This window comes from Gadus macrocephalus, chromosome 1 (assembly GCF_031168955.1).
Source record: "Gadus macrocephalus chromosome 1, ASM3116895v1".
NCBI lineage: Eukaryota > Metazoa > Chordata > Actinopteri > Gadiformes > Gadidae > Gadus > Gadus macrocephalus.
In genome coordinates this window covers 7,467,599-7,490,217 of record NC_082382.1, presented here as the reverse complement: position 1 = coordinate 7,490,217, position 22,619 = coordinate 7,467,599, and the positions used below count along the sequence as shown (strand labels likewise).

Below are 22,619 nucleotides of genomic sequence, written 5' to 3'. Positions count from 1 at the left end.
GGACCTCTTTATATGTCCATGCCTAGGACCCGGGGAACATAGGTACGCTCCATGGACTTGTAAAGAAAGGGACGCTCCCACTTTCTGCCATCAACAGCGGGAATTGAAACCCATAAGTCGAACGGAACGGGAGCCATGACCAATCCTTCCACCGCTGTTCAACCGAAAATGGATTTGTCGGTAAAATATGCGAAGGTAAGCTTAGTTTACTTGATCTCATGTTATAATTATTCGTCTTTTATAATTAATTCGTCGTGTTCATGATAAAATGCTGGACCGAGGTTGCACTAACCGTTAAAGTTACACAGCAACTTCTAGATAGCAAGTGAATACACGGCTAAGCTAACGGTTCCAACCGTTCTAACGTATGTCAGTTGCCAGCTGTAAGTACGGTGCTAACTGTTGATTTATTTGAGAAACAAACGTTTGTTTCTCAGATATATGAACCACTTCGCCAACGAACTTAGTTATTTAATTTATACATTTGGCTATGTTGGGGTAATTTGTTTGAATCAGAAATGTATAAAAAAAAAATGAACCTAGTAAAATCAGGCTGACTAGCTGAAACAGCCTAGCTAAATTTACCGGTAGCATCAAACTTACCGGTATGTGAACACAGGCGGGGATGGTAGTATCTGCTTGATACAGGATTGCACTGATTGATAATCTGATTGATAATCTACGCGTGGCACAGCCACGCGTAGATACTAGTAATGCCTGTATCTTCCTGTCTGTATTATGAGATGATTGTAGATCTTCTGTATTCAAAATGTATGGTCAGGTTTTTTTCTCAGAGCTTTTAAGAAGAGTGCTATAGGTTTAGTGCACATACATCCAATATGCCAGTAGAAGTGCTAGATCTGCCAGTCAAAGCAGACGAATATGATTGTAAATATATCATTCCTGCCACTGAGGTGCTGTTCAAACGGTGAAAACGCAAAGATTTTCCCTTTTACATTTTAAAAAGTTTCCATGTATTGAAGGCAATTGATTTGGAAACTTTCATCATTCATGTTGCGGAGAAATTGGGCCAAAATCGCTGTAGTACGCATGCCAAGCCAGTAGTTGGTGGTCACACTTAGCCTTGTAGAAAGCGTTTCCGGGACAATTTGATGCATAAAACCTTACGGTAATTGAAAATGAATGCCACTAAACTTAATGATGCGGTTGGTGTAAGCTTAGTGTAACAAGTATTGCAAATGACAAGCTTTATTTTTTCACCTTGTAGAACTTGTGAAAACAAAAGACATGCTGAGTGACTAGAGTGCTGCAGGGCTTTGAAGTGGCTGTGTCCGCGGCTACCTTACTATGAGGTTCATGTTTACATCGGAGGGTGTTGTTTACATACTACCGGCGTTACTTCCTCAGTTGCGAATGATATGGAACTGTGCAAACTGATTGGACGTCATAGCAGTGGGAAGAAATGTTTCGCACTCGGTATTAGTATATTATATATAGATATACATTTAATGAAAATATATAAATAATATTTTTTAAAACCTTATCTCTGTTATCTCAATCTCTCTCTGACCTGAGTCCAGCTGGACAAAGCAGAGCAGGAGGGCTGTCTCCTCCATCCCCCCCCCTGCGGTGCACTGGTTCCTCAGCCATGTATTCATTTACAGATAGAGATTTACAGGGACCTGCATATACACCTATCATGAACACATTTGCTCTGTGTAGTTAAACTATTTTACCTAAAATAGGCCACAGTTGCATATTGGAGCTCCTTTAAAGAGGCAGTATTTACATTACAATTACTGTATAGTGCAAGGTTAAAGAAAAGGAAGCTAGCCCATCTAAGAAAAAATTTGGTAGTTTCTGATCTGGTACACAACATAGACATCTGGGGCTGTATTCACAAAACATTTTAAGGCTAATAGTAGGTCCTAAGGTGCTGATTTAGGAGTAACTCAAAAATAAGGGGTGTTTCACTCCTAATTTTAGGACTCCTAACTTTTTAAGATAAGTGTAATTCACAAAGCATTTTATCGCTAAAACAAGCTCCTAAATCTATGAAAAGCTAACCGCAGCGCTATCATTCCATAGCATTTCTATTTTTGCCGCAAGCCGTTGCTGAACCGCATCAATTTCAACAGAGCAGATCGAGCAGGGCAGGAAGTGAAAAAGTAAAAGTTAAAAAAAAAATTAAACACAATACTCAGCTCATCACAACTTCACATCAACATTATTACGTCATGACCGGTGGCACCAGGTCAGCAGTCAATCAATCAAAGGGTCTCAGAGGGTCGGCAACATGGATGACGAGAGACTCATTGTCGAAGTTCAGCAACATGAAGCCATTTATGTACCAAATCATCCTTTTTATAAGGGCAATGGCCGGAAGGACAAAGCGTGGCATTTAATTGCAGTCGTTTTGGGAGTGGAAGTTGAGTACATTAGGTTTAGGATTATCGCGTGATCTCGTGATCTCACATGAATACGGCTGGCTCGCAAGGCAGCGTTGCGCTGCCGTAACGCACCCGGTGGAAATGCAAGCAGGGCAGAGTCGCAGCCGTTCCGTGCCGACGCCGTAACGCGTCCGGTGGAATCTTCGCGTTAAGGTGCGGCCACACCAGACGCGTATCTCGTGTACTTTTTACGCGAGATACGCGCGTAAAATGTTGCTTGACCATTTTGTGTCAAAAATGGTCGCATACGCGCTATACGCGCCCCTGTGAACGCCCCTCAACCTCCTCTGCCCCCAGAGGTAAATTGCTGCTGGTCTCCCTCGGGGTGACAAAGGGGTCGAGGAAGGACAGGACCCAAGCAAATTTCCACGTGTCCACTCTCCCTGCCGCTGACCCGCTCTTTTTTCCCTCCTTTTCATTCTTTTTGTGTCTCATGTACCTGTCCCTGAGTGACTTCCACCTCCTGCGACATACGTCCACTGACAAGAACATATATACATATTAAGTTGTGTAACCTGACAAGCGGGACAGTCTGTTGTAGTAGTATCACTTAATATTACTGCTAACTGGTGCTACCGCTAACCGGCGCTAACTTTTTTCATAGTAGAACACAACCGATAGCTGAAGCCAAGCAAAATACACACACACATTATTCACTGATCTTACCAGGAACGCCAATATCCTCTGCCACGTCGACCCACGCCCTCTCTGTTTTGTTCCTGTCCCTGTACGACACCATCGTGGTGTCGTACAGGACAGGACGGCCGCACACGGCGACGATGATATTTTGATCCACCTCCATTTCTGTTCGTGTAGTGTCTGTAGTGTTGATCAGCAGAGAAATAGTCCGCCAAGACGTTGAGGTTGCTTAGTAACCAGAGACTCTGTCCATACAAGTGAACGGAGCGTTCCCTCTTCGTCATAACTATCAAACCAAACATCCTTCACATTCACCGAGCGAACATTATGAAAGTAAAATGCACATTTCTCGCTAGAAATGTTTCCATAAAAGCATTTAATGGCGTAACTATGTTACTATTTCCACACAGAATAAAGAAAGATGTCAGCCGTATGCTTCTGTCCAAGCTCACTACTCTCTGCCAGTGACGTCGGGTCAAGCTCAACGCTGATTGGGCAACACGGCTAATCGTCATGCGTATGAGCGTAAAAAGTTAAATTTTTTGAACTCTTGAAATGTACGCGATATACGCGCGTATAGCGCGTAAATATACGCGCAATACGCGCGTAAAATGTTGCTTATACGCGTAATACGCGCGTAAACCAATGGTTCCCTATGGAAAAAATGGCGATTTCATACGCGAAGTACACGAGATACGCGTCTGGTGTGGCCGCACCTTTAGACTTGACTCCTCCAAGACCCACTAGTCGCTGACTCACTGACAGTTGTTTCACTCACTGTGTGAGTGGTGAAGAGGGAGCGACTGAGAGGCGTCACGACTCACGTCTAATTTTAGCCAATTAGAGACTTAGGGAAAAAACAAATGGGCTTAGTGAGCGACCGTACGATAATACGATTAAATATCAGTGTAATGGTAAATGCATGTTGTCTTTGTATTTTCTGTGTCATGCCAGCTTAATAGAATATTTGAATGTCTCGTCAATCAGTTTCGTTCTTTCATAGTTCGTTCTGCCGCACGCGACCCGGGACCCCCACCGTGGAGGATCTTGATCGATTCTTGAGTGGGGGTGGCCATCTTCACGATAGTGTTAATGGACAAATCCGGTGTAAAATGGATTTGGGTTATGTTTGGTATGATAACGAGTTGGAATGTTCGTTTTTGAGCAAAGAAAGCGCATTTAGACGCACTCTTCAGTTGTCTGTTTTTAGCCGATTCTATCAAAACACTATAACTTTGGAACGATAGGGGCATGTGTTATGGTAAAAACTAAATCGCTATTTTAAACCACTTAAAAGGCTAGAAGTGGACCGACATTTCTTTGGTAGTATAAAATGGGTCTTAACATGAGCGCTTTGAGTGTGAGAAAAGCGCTATATAAATTGAATCTATTATTATTATTATTAACATATAAAACGAGGCATTGACAACCTTGTAAGTGTACAGATTGTTTATTAAAAAGGACATTTTATACACACAATCACATCAGTAGTTCACCCGTCAACGGCATCTTGTTTTTAAGACTCGATAAGTAGACTGACGAACACAGATTGTGCCATCCGTCAACAACACGCAAGCTCTGTGTTCGCCATCTATCCAGCACAGATCTAGGTGGACACGCCCAGTAATGATGTCATATGGGGCAGATTTTCGAAACGGCTTGCAAGGCTAATCCTACTCACACCTGGTGGCATAATATGTCCCCTCTAAATGTCGTTCTGTGTAGCACGAAAGTCGACAATCGATGGGGGACACGATTCAATAGATCGTTTTTCGTGACCTTGAGCACAAACACGCGTGAGACTGGGTTGTAACTGCAGGACTCTGCACAGACAGTGCAGGCACATAAAAGGACAAGGAGTAAAATTTAGGGATTTTTTTTACCCTGAAATGCAAATCACAACGAAAATAATAGGGAATCAAATGAACATAAGAGAAAACATATTGACGAAGGAGGGCTTGGGTTCAAGTGGTTGGGGAAACATTTGTCTAACATTTATTTGGTCTCTACACACACAGCACCACACTACACACACACACACACACACATACACACACACATAATGACATACGAACAGCACAATTCTAAACACACACGCACAGTAACATTTGCAGCACAACACTAAACACAACACACAAAGCCCAACCCTACAAACAAACTCCAAAACACACACGTGACCATACTATTGAAACACAAAGTAGTAGGTGGTCAGTTGGTCAGGTGACTGGGTGGTCGGGTGACCGGGTTTTTTAGTTGGTCAGGTGACCGGCTGTTCAGGTTACCGGGTTGTCACTATAGTTTAATCCTCCCCCACCTCCGTCATCCTCAGCCTCCCCTGGTGGAGGGATACACCCCTCCACGGCTCTGCCTTCGGCATGAAGAAACCCCACTGAAGACACACACACAGTTCATAGGTATGTTATATTGTGATTTTGTCTTGGACAACATGCATATAGTTCCACATGCATAGGGAAAGTTGCTGATGCTAGCTTGAGTAGCTTAATGCTTGTTTATGTTGCTATGTTTTAGCTAATTAAGTAATGCTCTTTTAGAATGCTAATGTGGGCATCTGTTGATAAAGCTAGCACAAGAAGCTAATGCTAGCTTATGTTGTGAAAGTTACCACGAGTTGCTAATGCTAGCTTACGTTGCTAATGCTAGCTTAATTGTTAATGCTAGCCAAGGTGTTTGCGTGTGAGTGTGTGTGTGTTTCCGCGTACCCTCCTCAGCACCAGACAAATTATTGACAGCAGGAAGAGTCCAGTCAGGATGGAGCAGATGAAGATCCACAAGGGAGGGCCGCCTCTCCCCCCACCCACCTCTGGGAGGAGAAGAACACACAGCTACCCACACACATACAGGGGTCACCTGTCAATGTTTGACCTGTAGGGTCAGCGGTGACCACCAAGGTCAAAGGTCAGGCATCAAGTGGAGGGTTAGAGGTCACATGGAGTGTAAAAGATCATGGGTCACCTGGAGGGTTAAAGGTCAGGGGTCACCTAGAGAGTTAATGGTCACCTTGAGGGTCTAAGGTTAGGGGTCACCTGCAGGGTTAAAAGAGCCACTGTTTCAGATGGAATTTGACTACAATGTGATTAAAAAAAATGTGATTGGGCCTTTTTATGTACCGTTGTTGCATTGCTATTATGATCATTCGGACATTAAATACATTTGTAATACATACTTTCACTTAGTTTTATGGGGAGAAAAACAAGATTTTACCCCTTCTCTCTCTAAATTGTGGACTTTAGTAATAAAATGGCATCGATTACTGTGATGACGATCATATATGACAAATGACCACATGTAAAAGAAGACAAAGGGGTTTGAGTGTCCTGGCTCTTTAAGGGATCACCTGCAGCGTCTGGGGACTCATCCTGATGGCTGATGGTTCTTCTGTCTGAAGCTTCAAAGTTGCCCGACCTTTGACCTTTACACTCTGTGCATCACTGTAGTCCTACGTTCACAAACACACACACACACACACACACACACACACACACACACACACACACACACACACACACACACACACACACAAACAAGTTGAAACTCCAACTCTTATTATGGTCTGATCTTGCTGAACTAATATGCTAACCCTAGGTCTTTACCAGTTCTATAAGACTATACCAGTACTATAGGTCTATACCAGTAGTCGGTTGCACCAGCAGAACGTAAAGCTGATCAGAAGTTCGGGTGTAAAGTTTGCCTTAACCCTACGCTCGACGTAGCTAGTTTCAAACTAAAGGTATTCTAAATTTTGGTTCCACCACCATAACTTAAGTTTTAACGTTACTAGTAGTGCGTAAATTGTACCAGTGTCGCATTTAATGACGTTTTGATCATTTCAAGCCAATCCTCGACAGCCAACAATCTAAACAGGAAGTACCGGCAAGTTCCACCTTATCCGAGTGAAGACGCGTTAGCACACAAATGAGAGGGCAAAGAAAACAGCTTGACAGTCATTTATTCTCTAAAATTGACTTGGGCGGTATAGGTTTGAGGTTAAGCTATTTGATAGCGGATTTTATAATAAATTACAGCTCATTGCTGCTTTGTATGCTATTCATTGTGTGAGAGTCGTGAGTTTTTGTCTGAGTTAGCCTCTACCTAGCTATACATTGTATGGAATAGCTCTAGAGTATTGGTTTGTACGTGGGCTGGAGTTGTTTTTTAATTTAACTCTCGAGGAGGTAAGACAGTTGTTTAGAAACTATTTTCACGTGAAGAAGGTAGGGCTGTACGATATATCAAATATACTCGATATATCTCAGAAATAGCTGTTTGCCATACTTACAATTATTATTTCGTAAGTATCGAGTATTTTACGGTCATCTGGGTTTTTTCAAGCGGCAGCCGAGACTTACCTTGGTTTCGTGTTCAAAGCATTCTCCTTACAGACCTACTTATAACTACTAACATGTACAGTTTTTGGAAAGACTTGCCAATCTTACATCTTAATACAGATTTAGGGCTTTTTAATAACAGAAAAGTCTCTGACAATATGACTTCATAAAGACTGTAACTAATTTAGAATTAGAATTCAGCAATAATTTTTTAGTCACCTCCGTGCAAACAGGCCCTTCGCTTCACCGAGGAGCCTTCCAGGGAGCCTCAAAGTCTTCCCTGAACTGTGAGTGCCGTAGTATGTAACCGTCATGTTTAGATCCTGGCCATTTGATAACACAATTCGTAACCTTAAGGTCGGTGTCACAGACTATCTGTGCATTTACGGAATGGCATCCTTTCCTGTTAACATAAACAGGTTTGTGGTCCGTTGGGGTCTTGATACGGATGTGCGTTCCGTCACATTTGGGAAACCAGCGATCTGATAAAATTGATGACGGACATGATTTAGTTCTGCAGGATGTACAGGGAAGCGAACATATGTCTTCAGATGCCTGCACAGAGACACTGCCACAGCTCGAACCGCTCTGCAGGCAGTAGACTTTTGCACATGGACCGAGTCACCAACTAGGTTTTGAAAGGCCCAGTGGCAAAATATGTCGGAGCCAAACACACTTGCATCGCTGGACTTAGAGCCAAATTTCGTGTTGTGTTGCAGGTCGTTGTCAAGAATGCCGGTTATTCTAAGTAATTCCGCCCGGCAAACTGAAATCGCGTATATAAATCTACATCATCATACTGATGAAATGGATCGATACGGTCACGGACAATCCGCTCCCGACACAAACCGCGTTGAAACTCCTCTCCCCATTGCTCAAAACGAATAGCCATCTTTTGTATTTAAATCTTTTAACGTATTTACCGGACTTAATCGTTAGAATGGAACTTACACCAGCTAGAGGGGAGGTGTAAAATATAATAACTTAGTTTCAACGTAACACTATCTGCTTTAGTAGAGTGTAAAGTCAAACATTTGGGCAATGTTTAGATGGGACCTTACGGTCTGCTGGTACAACCAGCTGCAGTACTATAGGTCCATATAGGTTTGTTTTCTTTTTGAAAAATTATACACATGATACACGTATATATACAGTGTGAATCTATCATACTTTCCAGTTCAGACTTCAGATTAGACTGTCTAATTGATCTAGATGAAAATATAAACGTTAACCCTTTATCAATACTTACCTCACTAATGCACAAATTATGGCTATAATGTACATTAAAAAAGTTGTATATATAACAGTATATTGTATATTGCTTTGGGAGTCCAATTCCTCCACTGAAAAGGGTGGAAATGCTTTTCAAAAAGAAAATCTATTTTCTACAAGTAGTTTAGGTGCGCGAATGCTGCTGAGAGAGGTAGCCTATTTGATAGTTCCACTGAATAATCTAATCAAATTGTGATAAATATCAAAAACAACGCCATTGGTGCAAACTAGAGTTGAATTTTCTTGCACCAATTAAAATCTGTCTCTGCTTGAAAGACAGCAAAAAGTTTGCGAGCTCACATAGACTTCATGGTTACCGGTGCCCTTGACGTCTTTCTCTCGAATGACAAATAACAAGCCTAGCTCAAATAATTTCAGACGTTCAGACGCATTTAAATGGTTGCTGGCAGTGGCAAATACGGTCTATCACACAATTAAAGAGGGATAAATGCTATGTGTTTTTGTTGATTTGCATGATAAACCATTATGGCGCCTCAGCGCCATCCATTGACCCACCACCACTGTATATGTATATCTATTTATATATGTATAGTGTGCAGTGTGAGTGTGTCCGTGTGTGTTACCTCCAGTAGTGTAGGGCTCCAGATGTTGGCTGTGAGGCTGAGAGAGGAAGTCGTCTTCATGTTGGAGAGACGACAGGTGAAGACCACACAGCGAGCACTACCGTCCTCACAATCCTACGCACACGCACACACAGGCACACCAGTATATATGCACACCGTCTGGTTGTTTTTAAAGTGAGGGAGGAAGCACACTTTGTTGCCATTGGTCTGCTTGCACTGTTGGTGGCATACGTTTTTGAGACTCAAGTTGTTTCAGGGTATTTTGTTGAACTACAAAATAGCAGGGTGGGAAATAATGTGAATAAAATTGATGCAAAGTCACCAGTGGCAGCATTGTACTTTGAAAGCTGGTGGGCCGCAGAGGGATAGAATGCATAACCAATTAGTCAAATCAGGCCTACGACTTGTAAAACTAAATAAAAAAATCTTGGCAGATTATTTGGCCTCAATGACTGAAGCTATTGGTTGTAATTTGTATATTTTCCGCTACAATTGTCTTAAGAAAAATGAAGACACAAAAACAAAAGTGATGCCATTTAAAATGCATCACGCTCTGAATAATTTACTAACGTCCTTTCCACAATATCAAACAGAACAGAGTAACTATGAACTTAAAGAACAGAACTATTTACATGGGCTGTAAGCCTAACATTGTTTGAGGCAAATGTGGGTGTTAATGGATGTTTCAGAATGTTGGTCATGGTGTTAAGCCAATTAAGATTGAGGGACTTCATTTATAGATCAAGTCAATCCTCCCCTCTGTTTGTGTTACATGCATGCTACCGCTATACATTTATAGCGATAAATCATGCTGATACTGATTGTTAGCTAGCTTATTTTTCTAAAATCTGCCCATTTTCATCTTCTTCATTGCCTACTCCCACTTATTTGTTATAGCATGATGGCCAAGCTGGCCAGCTAGTGATACAACACAAATTGGGGAAAGCTTTTATTTGAAATGTGACATAATCACGACACTTAGCATGCTGGCAACCATTGCTAAACTCCAAGCTCCCTGATTTAACTCCCAGCATTTCACCTGCAGCGTCTTGCCTCGATGCTCGGAATCTGTATATATCCGTTATTTGCAAGCATTTCAAAACATCCTCCTCCAGTGCACTTTTCTTTTTAATTCTTTCTCCTTTCTCGTTTTTCTATCCATCACTTTCAACACAATGTGTATATTGTTCCAAGGTAATCTGTACCCTCTCTACGAGCCTGCACGAGAGTTCAAGGTGATGATAGCTGTTACGTCATTAGCTTTCTGACAAATTGCAATTCAAGGCCTGGACTTCCTGCCTCTGTGATTAAACCTTTGCAGCGCATCCAGAATGCGGCAGTGCGCCTGCCTCGTGTTCAACCTACCGAAGTTCTCCCATGTGACCCCCCTCTTCCGGGACCTCCACTGGCTCCCTGTAGTAGCTCGCATCAAATTTAAGATGATGGTACTGGCATACAAGGCAGTTGATGGAACTGCCCCAGCCTACCTCCAAGCATTGGTAAAGCCACACACCCCAGCTCGATCCCTCCGCTCAACTACCTCAGCTGGACGTCTGGTACCGCCATCGCTAAGAGCTAGCAAAGGTCGATCAGCAAAGTCACAACTTTTCTCGGTTTTGTGACCTCAGTGGTGGAACGAGCTCCCTGCCGTTCTCAGGACCGCAGAGTCGCTCACTATCTTCTGAAAAAGACTCACCTGTTCAGAGTCCACCTCGACTCTGCATAGCCACCCTCCCCCTTCTGGCCACCATTGTACATTGTATTGTATTGTGTTGTATTGTATTATAGTACTTAACTGTGTAGCAACTGCAGTATCTGCTATCACTGCTGTAACACAGGGAATTGGTTAGCCTAGCGATTGTTGTACTTGCACTTGGTTCTATGAACATCCTTACTGTACCGACAGCGATATATTGTTGCACTTCTTATGACAAATGTACTTATTGTAAGTCGCTTTGGATAAAAGCGTCTGCTAAATGCCCTAAATGTAAATGTAAAAAAGGCCCACCTTTGCTTTGCCACTTGGGGAGGGGCCGCTTATTTACTCCCCTCTGTGCATAGATTTTGTTGCGAAATTAATAGTTTGTCAGTGCTTGCGTGTATTTGTATGTGGGAGACAGTCAGTGACAGGTTGCGGACACACACATCAGGCTGGCCGGATGGCGCAGCAAGGATAATATTGTTATCCCGCAGTAATCAGCCCGGCGGCCCCCAAACGTTAATCAAGCATGGCACGTTGTTGACAGAAGACGCATTGCACACGTGATTAACGCATAGAGTGAAGGACAGCTCAAGCACCGGAGAAGACGACCGATCTACAGCTTGAACACAAGACAGACAGATGTTTTGTGTTTGTGTTTTTCCCGGCTGCGGGAAAAAAATGGAAAGTTACACCCCAGAAACTTTCTATAGCCATCGCGGTACAATGACCGATCTCTTGTAGATCAGTGGCTTATCGTTTTCGATATGGACATTGAGACATCAATCGAGATGCTGATGCAGAAGGAGCACCGTGTCTGCAGTGCTCATTTCGATAAGGGCGACTTTATCATCCCTAAAATAACGGACCGAACGCATTCGGTCACTCTATGCGTAAATCACGTGTGCAGTGCGTCTTCTGTCAACAATGTGCCATGCTTGATTGTAGCAAACAAATATTTTGTAACTAACTTACATATGCAAGTCCTTTAATTTACGTGTCAACACTTGCTATATATTATTTATAAATTATATAAATTATAAATTCCAAAACTTTGCTCCTTGAACTGAACTCCGGGGCATTCGGTAATCGACTTGTGTGGACTGTTAAACTGTCTTTTTAAATAAACCCTGTATTTGCAAACGAAGTTGTTGGTACTTCGTTTTATGTGTAGGGACCCTAGTCATGCTACTGAAGAGGTTTGGTGCTATTTTTAGCAATAATAGTGGTTCAAAAATGCAGATTTGGAAGCGAAACGCTATGCCCCAAGCCAATAACATGGACGCCAAACATTCCGCCGGGCAAACTAATATCCGATTTTCAATGAAAAAGGTATCTGGAGGGCTGATTTGATGGGTTTCCATGCCAAAACAAAGACCCTGGGTTCAATTTCCGCCGGAATTACACTTTAAGTTAACTAATCCATACTCTAATCAACTAATCCATACTACATAATCAGACACTACCAGCTTTATGATTATGACAAATAAAGTGAAATGGTTAACTATAACAGATGCATGTGTTAATGTTTAAATGAATATTGCTTTCACAGGGCTCATCTCTTAAACACAGGTGGCAAGTCATGGTGATTTAAGATCAGGTTAATCTACAAGGCGATAAATGGACAATAAAGCCATGATCATTCAACCCAAGTCCTTCTAAACCTATCGTATTTATTACAGTATTAGAACGTGGGCTTTATCCAGGACAACACAAACAAACACACACACACACACACACACACATATATATATAAACACAGCGGGCATTAACAGCCTCACAATCTTACACACACACACATATATATGTATGCTCACTGTGCTCACTGTGCACTGCATTTGTTAAATTCCTACACAAACACACACACACACATTACTAGTTACCAGTGTGTAGGATTTTTTCGTCGGGTTCAAATTTTCTTCTCTTTCATGATCAACACTCCTCTTCCTCACTCCCTCGCTCTAAGACAGACAGAGAGATGGACAGGAGATTGACAGTTTGTCTTAAAGAAATATTTCTCATACTTAAAGTCACAAATGGGCATCGTACAGCTGCTGGACCTCTCCACCACCATCAACATTAAGCATTAATTGTATTTGAGCTTCGTTAAAATATTGATTAATTGTTGCTCCCTCGACAACAACACTGAATGCAGACCATCTGTTAATAGCCCCTCCTCTCTGGGCTCAGATTGAATCATAAAATGACCATGTGCGGGATAAAGGACAGCTTTAGGCTTTTTCACACAGAGAAGAACGGTGGTTCTTCTCTTCCTTTATCGAAGTCAGTAATGCCGCGTTTCCACTGCAGGGTGCGGTACGGTTCGGTTCGCCTCAGTCCGGTAGGGAGGGGGCGGTATAGCCCAGCTCAGTTCCGAGGTCGCGTTTCCACCGCCGACAGTACCCTTTACGGTAGGCCGGATGTCGATCGCCGCGGCAGCTATGTAAACATCGTAAACAACGTCTTCCTCCCCAAGAATGCAGAGGAACGTCTCCACCTCCTTGTTCGCCCAAGCAAGCGTTTTACGCGACATGTTCATTGTAAAGAATAATACCTCGAGGCTACTGTTTGTTTGTTTTTATCCCCACGTCGCCCGGAAGTGACGATTCTGTCGACCAATCAACGGAGGGGGTGTGTAGCTCAAGTTTTCCGGCACCCATTCAGGCGTCTCAGTACCCCAACGGAGGAGTACTGAAGACGAGGGCAAAACGAGTAAGGCTCAGTCCGAGTCACGCCCACTTTTGGCGGTGGAAAAACAACCCGTACCGCACCTTTGCGAACCGAACCGTACCGCACCCTGCAGTGGAAACGCGCCATAATGCTTTATCTTATTATCTCTTTCTCTATATGGTGGAGTTGGGGCTAGGTCTAGGGTCATTTGATTTTGTAGTTGTTTAGGTGTGGTTTCTATAATTACGGTGAGGTTCAGGGGGTTGACAATGTTTCTGGGCGTGGCACAGCGGTGTTCCGGGCTTCCGTCCAGGTTGATCTCCGTCAGGTAGAGCAGCCATTTCCCACCGGTGGACTCCAGCGGCCAACTGACCTCCAGCTGTAGGTGTCCCAGGGGGCCGAGTGGCTTGCCGATGACATCGACCTATGACAACACAGTTACTACACAACCTGACCAGGGTTTTCCATGAGAAATTGGCGTTTTCCTTGACCACCTGCAGGGTGAAGATCAGAGGGCTACTGATGTCCCTGGTCCTCCTCACAGCCGACTCCCCGATCACATTACCACCAAACTGGCTGCTGATAGGCTGGCTGCTTCTATTGAATCAACCAGTCCATAATCACACACACACTTTAATTTCTCTGTTTGAGTGTCTTGCATGTGTGTTCGCGTGCATGTTCATACAGGAAGAAGTTGGTCTCCAGTATAAACTCCAGCAGAAGAGCAAGAGAGACGGACACTGGAGTCTGGTCACTCAGTCTGCAGACAGACAGACAGGTAGGTAGGGGGACAGACAGGCAGAAAGACAGGTTGAGAGACACACAGGCGAGTGTTGATGATATAATAGTGTTTGTGTGTGTGTTTCATATGCAGTGAGCTACAGGTACGAGTGTGTGGCTGTGTGTGTGTGTATCTGTGCTTCGTACGTAGTGAGTTGCAGGTGTGTGTGTGATTCTCTTTTGTCCAAATACTCGTCTTGTGTCTCCAACAGCAACACAATCTCAGTCTGTTGAGCAGAGAGATCAGAAATCAATAATCAATAATGGCTGTTCCATGTCAGGTTATGATCAATCAATCACATGTTGCTCACCTCCTGGGAGCTGATGAATGGATCTCCTAGTTCACACCGCAGCCCACCTCCATCAGTACACACTACACCCTGTAACACACCGGGCGGTGAATTGCATTTCGTGTCAGACATCCCGACAGAGTACTTTGAATGCTCAAGGGGTCTCCGTAGTTACAGAGTCAGATTACGGGTTAAGGAGTCGGAGTAGTATACTTTGGCCTTAACTCTCTAACACCTAATCCTAACCCTAACACTCTTATGCCTAATTCAAACCCAAAATCTCTAACCCTAACTCAAAAACACCTAATTCTAACTCTAACACCTAATCCTAACCCAAACTCTCCAACACCTATCCCTTACACTCTTACAACTAATCCTAACACTAAATCTATAACCCCTCACTCTCAAACACCGAACCCTAACTCTCTAAAACCTAATCCTAACCCTAACACTTTTATACCTAATCCTAACCGTAACTCTCTAATGGCTGGTTCAGACTACACGATTTCAACCCTAATTTTTGCCCCGATTTGGTTGGCCCAGACCAACTTGCGAGTCGTACACGATTTTGAAAAGTCGGCCACGAGACGGTGTTGGAATGTGACATGCTTGCACTCTGCGATTTTTTCCATCATCCATTGTTGACTTTGAGGGAATCCCGCGAACAGCTGGAGCTCACGGGCAGTGTATCCTAACTAGTAAAGAACTAACTAGTAAAGTAAAGACTAGTAGAGATGCGCGGTTCGTGGTCATACTCGCGGACGCCGTGGACAATCCACGGGTTGGGTGGATTGCGTGGAAAAATTTAATACTTGGAGGAATTGCGGGTGGGTCGCGGATGGAAAAAATGTATAAATAATAAGTAGGTTAACATATTGACCAGACAAACGGCAAACTATAAATTATATTTTTCTATAATCTCCCTGCTTCTGAAATCTCCGCCCAGCGCTCTCCGCTGAATTTCCATAAGCATTCCACTGTGCGATCATCCCTGCTGCGTATGCCCTCATACATTGTTGAAATCATATGCTGCATGCTTTATTCTTTCTATGTGGCTTTTAGTTAATGATCGGGCTATAATAACACCACGTTGGCTATGTTCGCTGACAACAGGGACATTTCATAGTGGTTGGACATTTCAGCAAGCCAACAGGCTTTTGTCGGGACGCGGAACACGCAACTCAAAATCGGGATAACATTACAGCTCATCCGTGCAGCTCTACTAACTAGACTTCACTGCACTACGCAGAGGACCTCCATCATAATGCCTATTATAGGAACTTGGGATCCATTGTTATTCACACTTTGTTGCTTCATTGATGCTGCGTGTATTGTGAACGATACAAAGTAAGGCCCTGTCCACACTAACCCGGGTAAATCTACAAATGCATAAATATTTATCCGTTTAGCCCTTCCAGCCACATTAAAACTGCAAATTCCGACAATAATAACTGCTTTTCAAACGATCACTGAGGTGGATAAATGTGAAAACGCTGGGTTCGTGTTGTAGTGTGATCAGACACGATGACGTTCGGTTGCCATGTCACTGTCATGATGCTGCCACAAGCTTGCGCTCAAGAGCGAGACGCTCATCAAAAAATGGTGATGTGAAATGGAAATTATGATTTCTCGGTGCAATGTACTCATGTATCTTCAGTTACAACTCAACATAATGTCTCATACATTTTTAGAAAAGCCTTTGGCTAAACTGCTATTTTAAATTATTCTTTTTTCTCAGTTATTTTTCTTTTTAATCTAGTTAGTCTTTTATGTTGTATATTAACTTTAAAGGCATTATTTCAAGAGAAAGTGTATATATATTTTTGTTCATTGGTTGCATTGGATCACTTTGAGGTCATTGAGTTGATGTAAAGTGAGTTATAAATAAACTAAATTATTACTATACATATTCGTTACTCCAACGCCAAAGGCGAGCGCTGTACTTGCTGTGCTTAAGCGATGGGGGAAAAAACGTAAAGACGCCAGTTCAAACCATACTTGACTTTGTACTTTTGGCTTAAGCCATATATTTGCTTGTGAGTGAAAATGATTAGCCAGCTGATCAACTGCAACTATCACCTGATCGTGCGCCTGTAATATAAACAGAGAGGCGTGGCGGTAGTCACGTAACCATGACAACAACTGTTTGTCAAAATCATTTGAGTGTGGAACGTCAATGCAAAACAATCGGAAAACGATATGAAAACGATAGTGTGGACAGAGATCGTTTTCATTGCGAATGTGTGTTTTTATATTTACCCGCGTTAGTGTGTACAGGGCCTAAAGATTCTGGAGCATCGCACCCTCGAATCTTGTAGCGTGGCCAGTCTTCCGACGAGACAAGGCCTGATTTCCTGGCTCTGTGATTGCATAGTGTGAAATGTTAAATCGTTGAGGAATATATGAGAATTGTGTAGTCTGAACCAGCCATCACCCTAACTCTCAACCATCAACTCTAACTATCTTATACCTAATCCTAACCCATACTCTCTAACCCTATCTCTCAAACACCTTACCCCAACTAACTAAGTGAGGTTGACCTCTCACCTTGCCACGGACTCCAGAGTATCTGAGTGACGGAGGGACGTTGATGTTAAGCGTTGTCAAGTAAGCATCCTCTGCTAACTGCCTTGGAGAGGGGCAGTTGGTTACCTTGACAACAAGAAACACCCTCCTATTGCTGCTGTTGTAACGGAAGACCTGGAAACCCGAGTGACTTCACACACACACACACAAACAAACAGACACACGCGTATAAAAAAACACTACGGCTGTCTACATATATTTATTTTTAAATTAGAGCTGTCAGTTAAACGCGTTATTAACGGCGTTAACGCAAACCAAATTTAACGGCGTTAAAAAATTTATCGCGCGATTAACGCAATTATTTTATTAAACAAAAAAAATGTTGTTTTTTTTCTTTGGCTCAAAACAAAGAAGCAGTAGCCTGACTGCTATGTTCAAATGACATTTCACCATGTTGATAAGAGAATTAAAATGAGAAGAATTATGGGACAAAAAAATCAAGGGATATTTAGCATAGAAAAATAATTTGCGATTAATCGTGAGTTAACTATGACATTAATGCGATTAATCACGATTAAATATTTTAATCGCTTGACAGCTCTATTTTAAATATATTAAAGGTCCCATGACATGAAAATCTCACTTTATGAGGTTTTCTAACATAAATATGAGTTCCTCTAGCCTGCCTATGGTCCCCCAGTGGCTAAAACTTGCGTTTGGTGTAAAACGAGCACTAGCTGTTCTGCTCGCCTTTGAAAAAACGGAGGCTCAAGTGCGCTGATTTGGAATGTCTGTATTTAGGACGTCAACAAGAATCTCAGCTCCTCCCCTTACTCTGCCTGGCCCGCCCAGAGACGTTGGCCCGCCAATGAGACTCGACCGTGCGAGCGCCACGTGTGTGTGTGTGTGTGAATACACACACTGTAACGCAAGTGTTTCTTGTCGGTTCTTTGACGTGTCTTGTATTTCCACAACGAGACTGTTGTGGGGGTTATCTGAGCCATGGTTGAGAAGGAATTGGGGGAAAGGAACTTTGGCTTGGACTTGCTGAAGTACATGAACTGTGACATGCCGCCGGTTGCCGCGAGGCACCATCGCCCGGCAGCAGGCAGCTCGCGGTTCAGTCGACTTCAGGTTGATGTGAAAGTGGAAGAACCAGAGACGTCGCAGAACCCGACAAAGTCGTTTGTGATTCATAATATCGTCTGGAGGCGCACACAGCTTTTGGCCGTGATAATATGTATTAAATGATATAGATTTATATGTATTATATGATATTGTTTAGATATAGAGCTCCAGGACTGTAACGCAAGTGTTGTACACTTCCTTGTTATTTGGTTAACCGTTCTGCTTTTGGTGTTATGGTGCATAACACGTCGGACTCTCGTCTCTGGTATTGGGGGTTATCTCAGCCAAGGTTGAGAATGAATTGGGGGGAAGGAACTTTGGCTTTGACTCCCTCAAGAACATGAACCACGACATGGAGGAGAAAGGGATTGTTGGCGGCGAATGTCTCCCGCTTGAGCCCCGCTGAGGGACCACTGCCGGAGGCGGAGGTGCCTAAGCGCTGCCCGGCAACGATCCCTTTCTCCTCCTTGCCGCGGTTCAGTCTACTTCACATTGATGAGGACGTTGAAGAACCAGGAACGTCGGAGAACCCAACGCGGCCGTTTGAGATTCATAATATCGGCTCACACAGCTTTTGGCTGTGGTAATATATATTATATGATATAGATGTCTATGTAGGCTATATGATAATATTCAGATATAGAGCTCCAGGACTCCCGTGTGTTCTAGAATATTTACAGAACACGGCTAAAGGCTGTGTGCGCCTCGCCATTGCGATACATCCACTGTAAACAGAGCGCATGGTACCGTGGCGGCAAGCTGCTCAGGGCCACACCCCCACCCTCCTCCTTGACCCGCCTCGCTCCTCCTCATTTGCATTATAGCTACAGACACCAAAACAGCGCATTTGGGGGATGCTCAATGTGCGACTGGCTCGGAGTGGCTGTAACTCTGCACCACGGCTTAATTTCGGGAAAGTCTTTGAATACTGTGTTAGTTGCCCACTAATACCTATATTAAAGAATACATAAAATAGCATGTCATGGGACCTTTAATATATTTATTTATATTTATTAATATGTTTACACATATATATATATATATATATATATAATTGATATATGTGTGTCTATATGTTTATTTGTGTGTGTATATATGTAGGCGCGCCTTAATATATGTACATTTTTGTGTATACATTAGGGATGGGCATTTGAAGGCATATCAATATTCGAATAAAAAAATAATCGAGTAACCGAACTACGAAAAAAAGAAAAAAAAGTGTAGCGCACTCATAATGTAGCCTGAAGTTCTTCCGTGATCTGGCCTTCACTAATCAAATGTATTCATTTTCCATCTATTAGTCAAATAAGGAAATCAAAACCAATTTGTTCAATTTATTGAGCATTTTAGAAGCAAAAAAACCACTCAAAATCAGTATGCTGAATCGAAACGAGTTGAAACGAAACCATCAATTTTGATGAGAATATGAATGAACAGTATTGCATACTTAAGGCACTAACTGAAATTAGATTAAAGTAAATTTAAGGGACAAACTGAATAGATTCAAGTTACTGAAGCACAACAGCAAAAAGTATTGGTGGGCTTGGATATCAACAGCGCATGGGCCTGCCTCGCATTACGCATGATGCACATATAACAGAACATCAACAAAAATATATTATGTGTAAGACGGAAATACAGTATGTCTAAAACATTTCCAGTTAACAACACATAAGCCCACATACTGCTACCTACTACAATCACTAGTTCTTGTTCAAAAAAATTAGCATATCTACGTGCTCGGGGGATAGGCGGGTGCGGAGGCGGTTTACAATCAAGCACGCCGTGGAAAAGACTCTGCTGGAACGGAGGTTGCCGGTATAGCCAAGTATTCCAAGTATTAAATGGCATTATTCTACTTCATTTAAGAATGCTCGATTCTGATTGGCTGGGAGGGGTGCATTAATCCGGCATATTGCCCGCTGACTTGTCGGTTCTACTTGCTGCTGACTGAGCACAGTAGATCAATACGCCGCTTGTATCGTTTTCTATCACATACATTTCCAACATGAGGTCCATAGTAAAAATAAACCAAGGAGTGCATGTTTGATCGATCGTCATTAAAGCTGACTTGATCCGAATGTAGCAACTACGTTATTAAACTAGTGATCAGATCCAGCCTTGTGTGGTTGCTATAGAAACGAGTTACCTACAGCTGAGCTAACGTTATTCACCGTAGTTCTAAAGGGAACTACTTTTCGAGGGAGATGAATTTAAACAGAGTATACATTTAATAAGCATGCAATACGAATAAGAAAAAGGCTCATTATTAAAGTATTTGAATTGTTTTATTATGTTGGCCGGCGCGAAGTAGAATAAACAGAATAATCACCTCAAGGCAGGGCAATAAACAGTTTGATATGCCCGGCTCGCGGAAGGTTACCGCCCTCGACTTCGTCTCGGGCGGTAAGCCGTCTGCGAGCCGGGCATATCAAACTGTTTATTGCCCGGCCTCTCTGTGATTATTCCTTACTTAGTATACACGTTTAATGAACAATATGTATTAATATAGCTAATGAATATATTGAATTTACTTTAGAAAAAAAAAAAGGAAAATACCCAAGTCATTTCGAATTATCGAATATTCTAATAAAAAAAGAATTGTATATATCTGTATGTGTGTGTGTTTATATGAGTATATATAATATATTATTGATAGGTGTGTTTATATCTGTATATTTGTGTGTATATATATGTGTGTGTTTATCTATGTATGTTTTGTGGCAGACAGCAGGGAGGGTGAGGGGAATAGTTCCTGAAATGAGATAACTTGCAGCCAGCTGGCTTCACCCAAGCCTTAAATTGACTTCCTCCAAGAGGCCAGGTTGATGATGGTTGTGTAGGTAGTGCTCGGGGTTAAAAGGGAGAGCAAGTTGCCAATAGGGCGGCTAGCAAACTACAGACAGCATATTATATGATCTTCTGGAAGTACTTTACCGCCGACAATAGGAGCGGCCGATTAGCCTTTTATTGACCTCACCCAGTACCAACGCTCTGGATGAGAACCCATCTTATGAAGGCCCTTAGATACTGGACCAACTGACTGATTAAGGATTCTGCTTTGGATAAGGTATTGGCCTCTCCTCCCGGATGTAAATAACAGTACTGCATGTGTGGTTGCTATTGGACTCAGTGGCGTGGAAACCCCAATCCAACGAGCATGCTACAGTTTATATACATATTTGTGAACAGGAATAGTTACTTTCGGAGAGGAAGTAGTTCCTGATTGGTGAACTGAGCGCTCATTTGGAGGTTGCTTTGGCAACGGTGATCTGAGCCGCAAGACTTCAAGATGTGGACCTGCCAAGAGACAGACAGGTAGAGAGAGACCGACAAACAGGGACAGAGAGACGAATAGGGACAGAGAGAAAGACAAGCAGAGATATAAAGAGAAAGAGATAGACCAATGGGTAGAGAGGAACAAAAAGATGGACAGAGCTAGAGACAGATCGAAAGATAGAGAGTAACAGAAGGGATGAGAGAGCCAGACAGCAACAGAGTCAGGTAGAGTGTGACTAGCAGGTTGAGAGAGAAAACATGTGGAAACAGACGGACAGGTAAAGAGACACTAGTAGTTTGAGAGAGACAGACATCTAGAAACAGACAGAGAGGTAGAGAGTTACAGCAGGTTGAGAGAGACAGACAGACAGACAGGTAGAGAGAGACCAGCGGGTTGAGAAACAAACATGTCGAAACACAGACGGGTAGAGAGATACAGCGGGTTGAGAGAGACAGGCATGTAGAGACAGACCTTTCTGTGGGTGTGCGGAGGGCTCTCCAGCAGGAGACCAGGGTCCACTAAAGAGGCGTTGAGGCTGAGGACCACCGGAGACACATGCTCCTGGATGGGCCTCTACATATAAATACACATTTTATATACATTGGTGTACATTATGGAATCATTCCCCGATAGATACCAACAGACCACATGCTCCTGGATAGGATTCTATAAGTACATTCAATTCAATATTAGATACATTAATTCCTGATTATGGACACCATATTCAGGAATTAATGTATCCTGATTACCATTCATTTATATTTTCATGCGTTTTACAATCAAAATATAAAGTTTTTAACAAGCCATAATTCAGTTTCCCTGGTAACGCCTGAGGGTCTGATATGCAGATCCTACATGTCGTTCGGACATCAATAATTTCAACGGGGAGTTTAGGGGGCTGAGCTTGCAAGGAATGGGATATGAAGTAGTGTCTAATTTCGCAAGAGGCGGGATTAATGCAGCCGTTTTCACTGTAGTTCGTTTTGGTTTGAAC

The 22,619-nt window shown here is 42.7% G+C and overlaps 1 protein-coding gene across 2 annotated transcripts in view; it reads right to left on the bottom strand.

The window, feature by feature from the left end:
- Positions 1 to 4,481: 4,481 nt before the first annotated feature.
- LOC132467157 (integrin alpha-3-like) overlaps positions 4,482 to 22,619 on the bottom strand; it is a 41,199-nt gene continuing 23,061 nt past the window's right edge. The window contains exons 15-27 of one of the 2 annotated variants that reach the window (XM_060064301.1): positions 22,097 to 22,198; positions 21,548 to 21,645; positions 17,239 to 17,407; positions 14,713 to 14,781; positions 14,549 to 14,628; positions 14,307 to 14,381; positions 14,116 to 14,215; positions 13,869 to 14,045; positions 12,835 to 12,912; positions 9,253 to 9,366; positions 6,406 to 6,507; positions 5,771 to 5,893; positions 4,482 to 5,439 (exon numbers count right to left, since the gene is read on the bottom strand). In XM_060064301.1, coding sequence (XP_059920284.1) covers positions 5,350 to 5,439; positions 5,771 to 5,893; positions 6,406 to 6,507; positions 9,253 to 9,366; positions 12,835 to 12,912; positions 13,869 to 14,045; positions 14,116 to 14,215; positions 14,307 to 14,381; positions 14,549 to 14,628; positions 14,713 to 14,781; positions 17,239 to 17,407; positions 21,548 to 21,645; positions 22,097 to 22,198 — 1,377 coding nt within the window. In that variant the 3' untranslated portion in view covers positions 4,482 to 5,349. Of the gene's footprint in view, positions 5,440 to 5,770; positions 5,894 to 6,405; positions 6,508 to 9,252; positions 9,367 to 12,834; positions 12,913 to 13,868; positions 14,046 to 14,115; positions 14,219 to 14,306; positions 14,382 to 14,548; positions 14,629 to 14,712; positions 14,782 to 17,238; positions 17,408 to 21,547; positions 21,646 to 22,096; positions 22,199 to 22,619 lie in introns of both variants that reach the window. The other variant, XM_060064291.1, reaches the window with a different exon arrangement.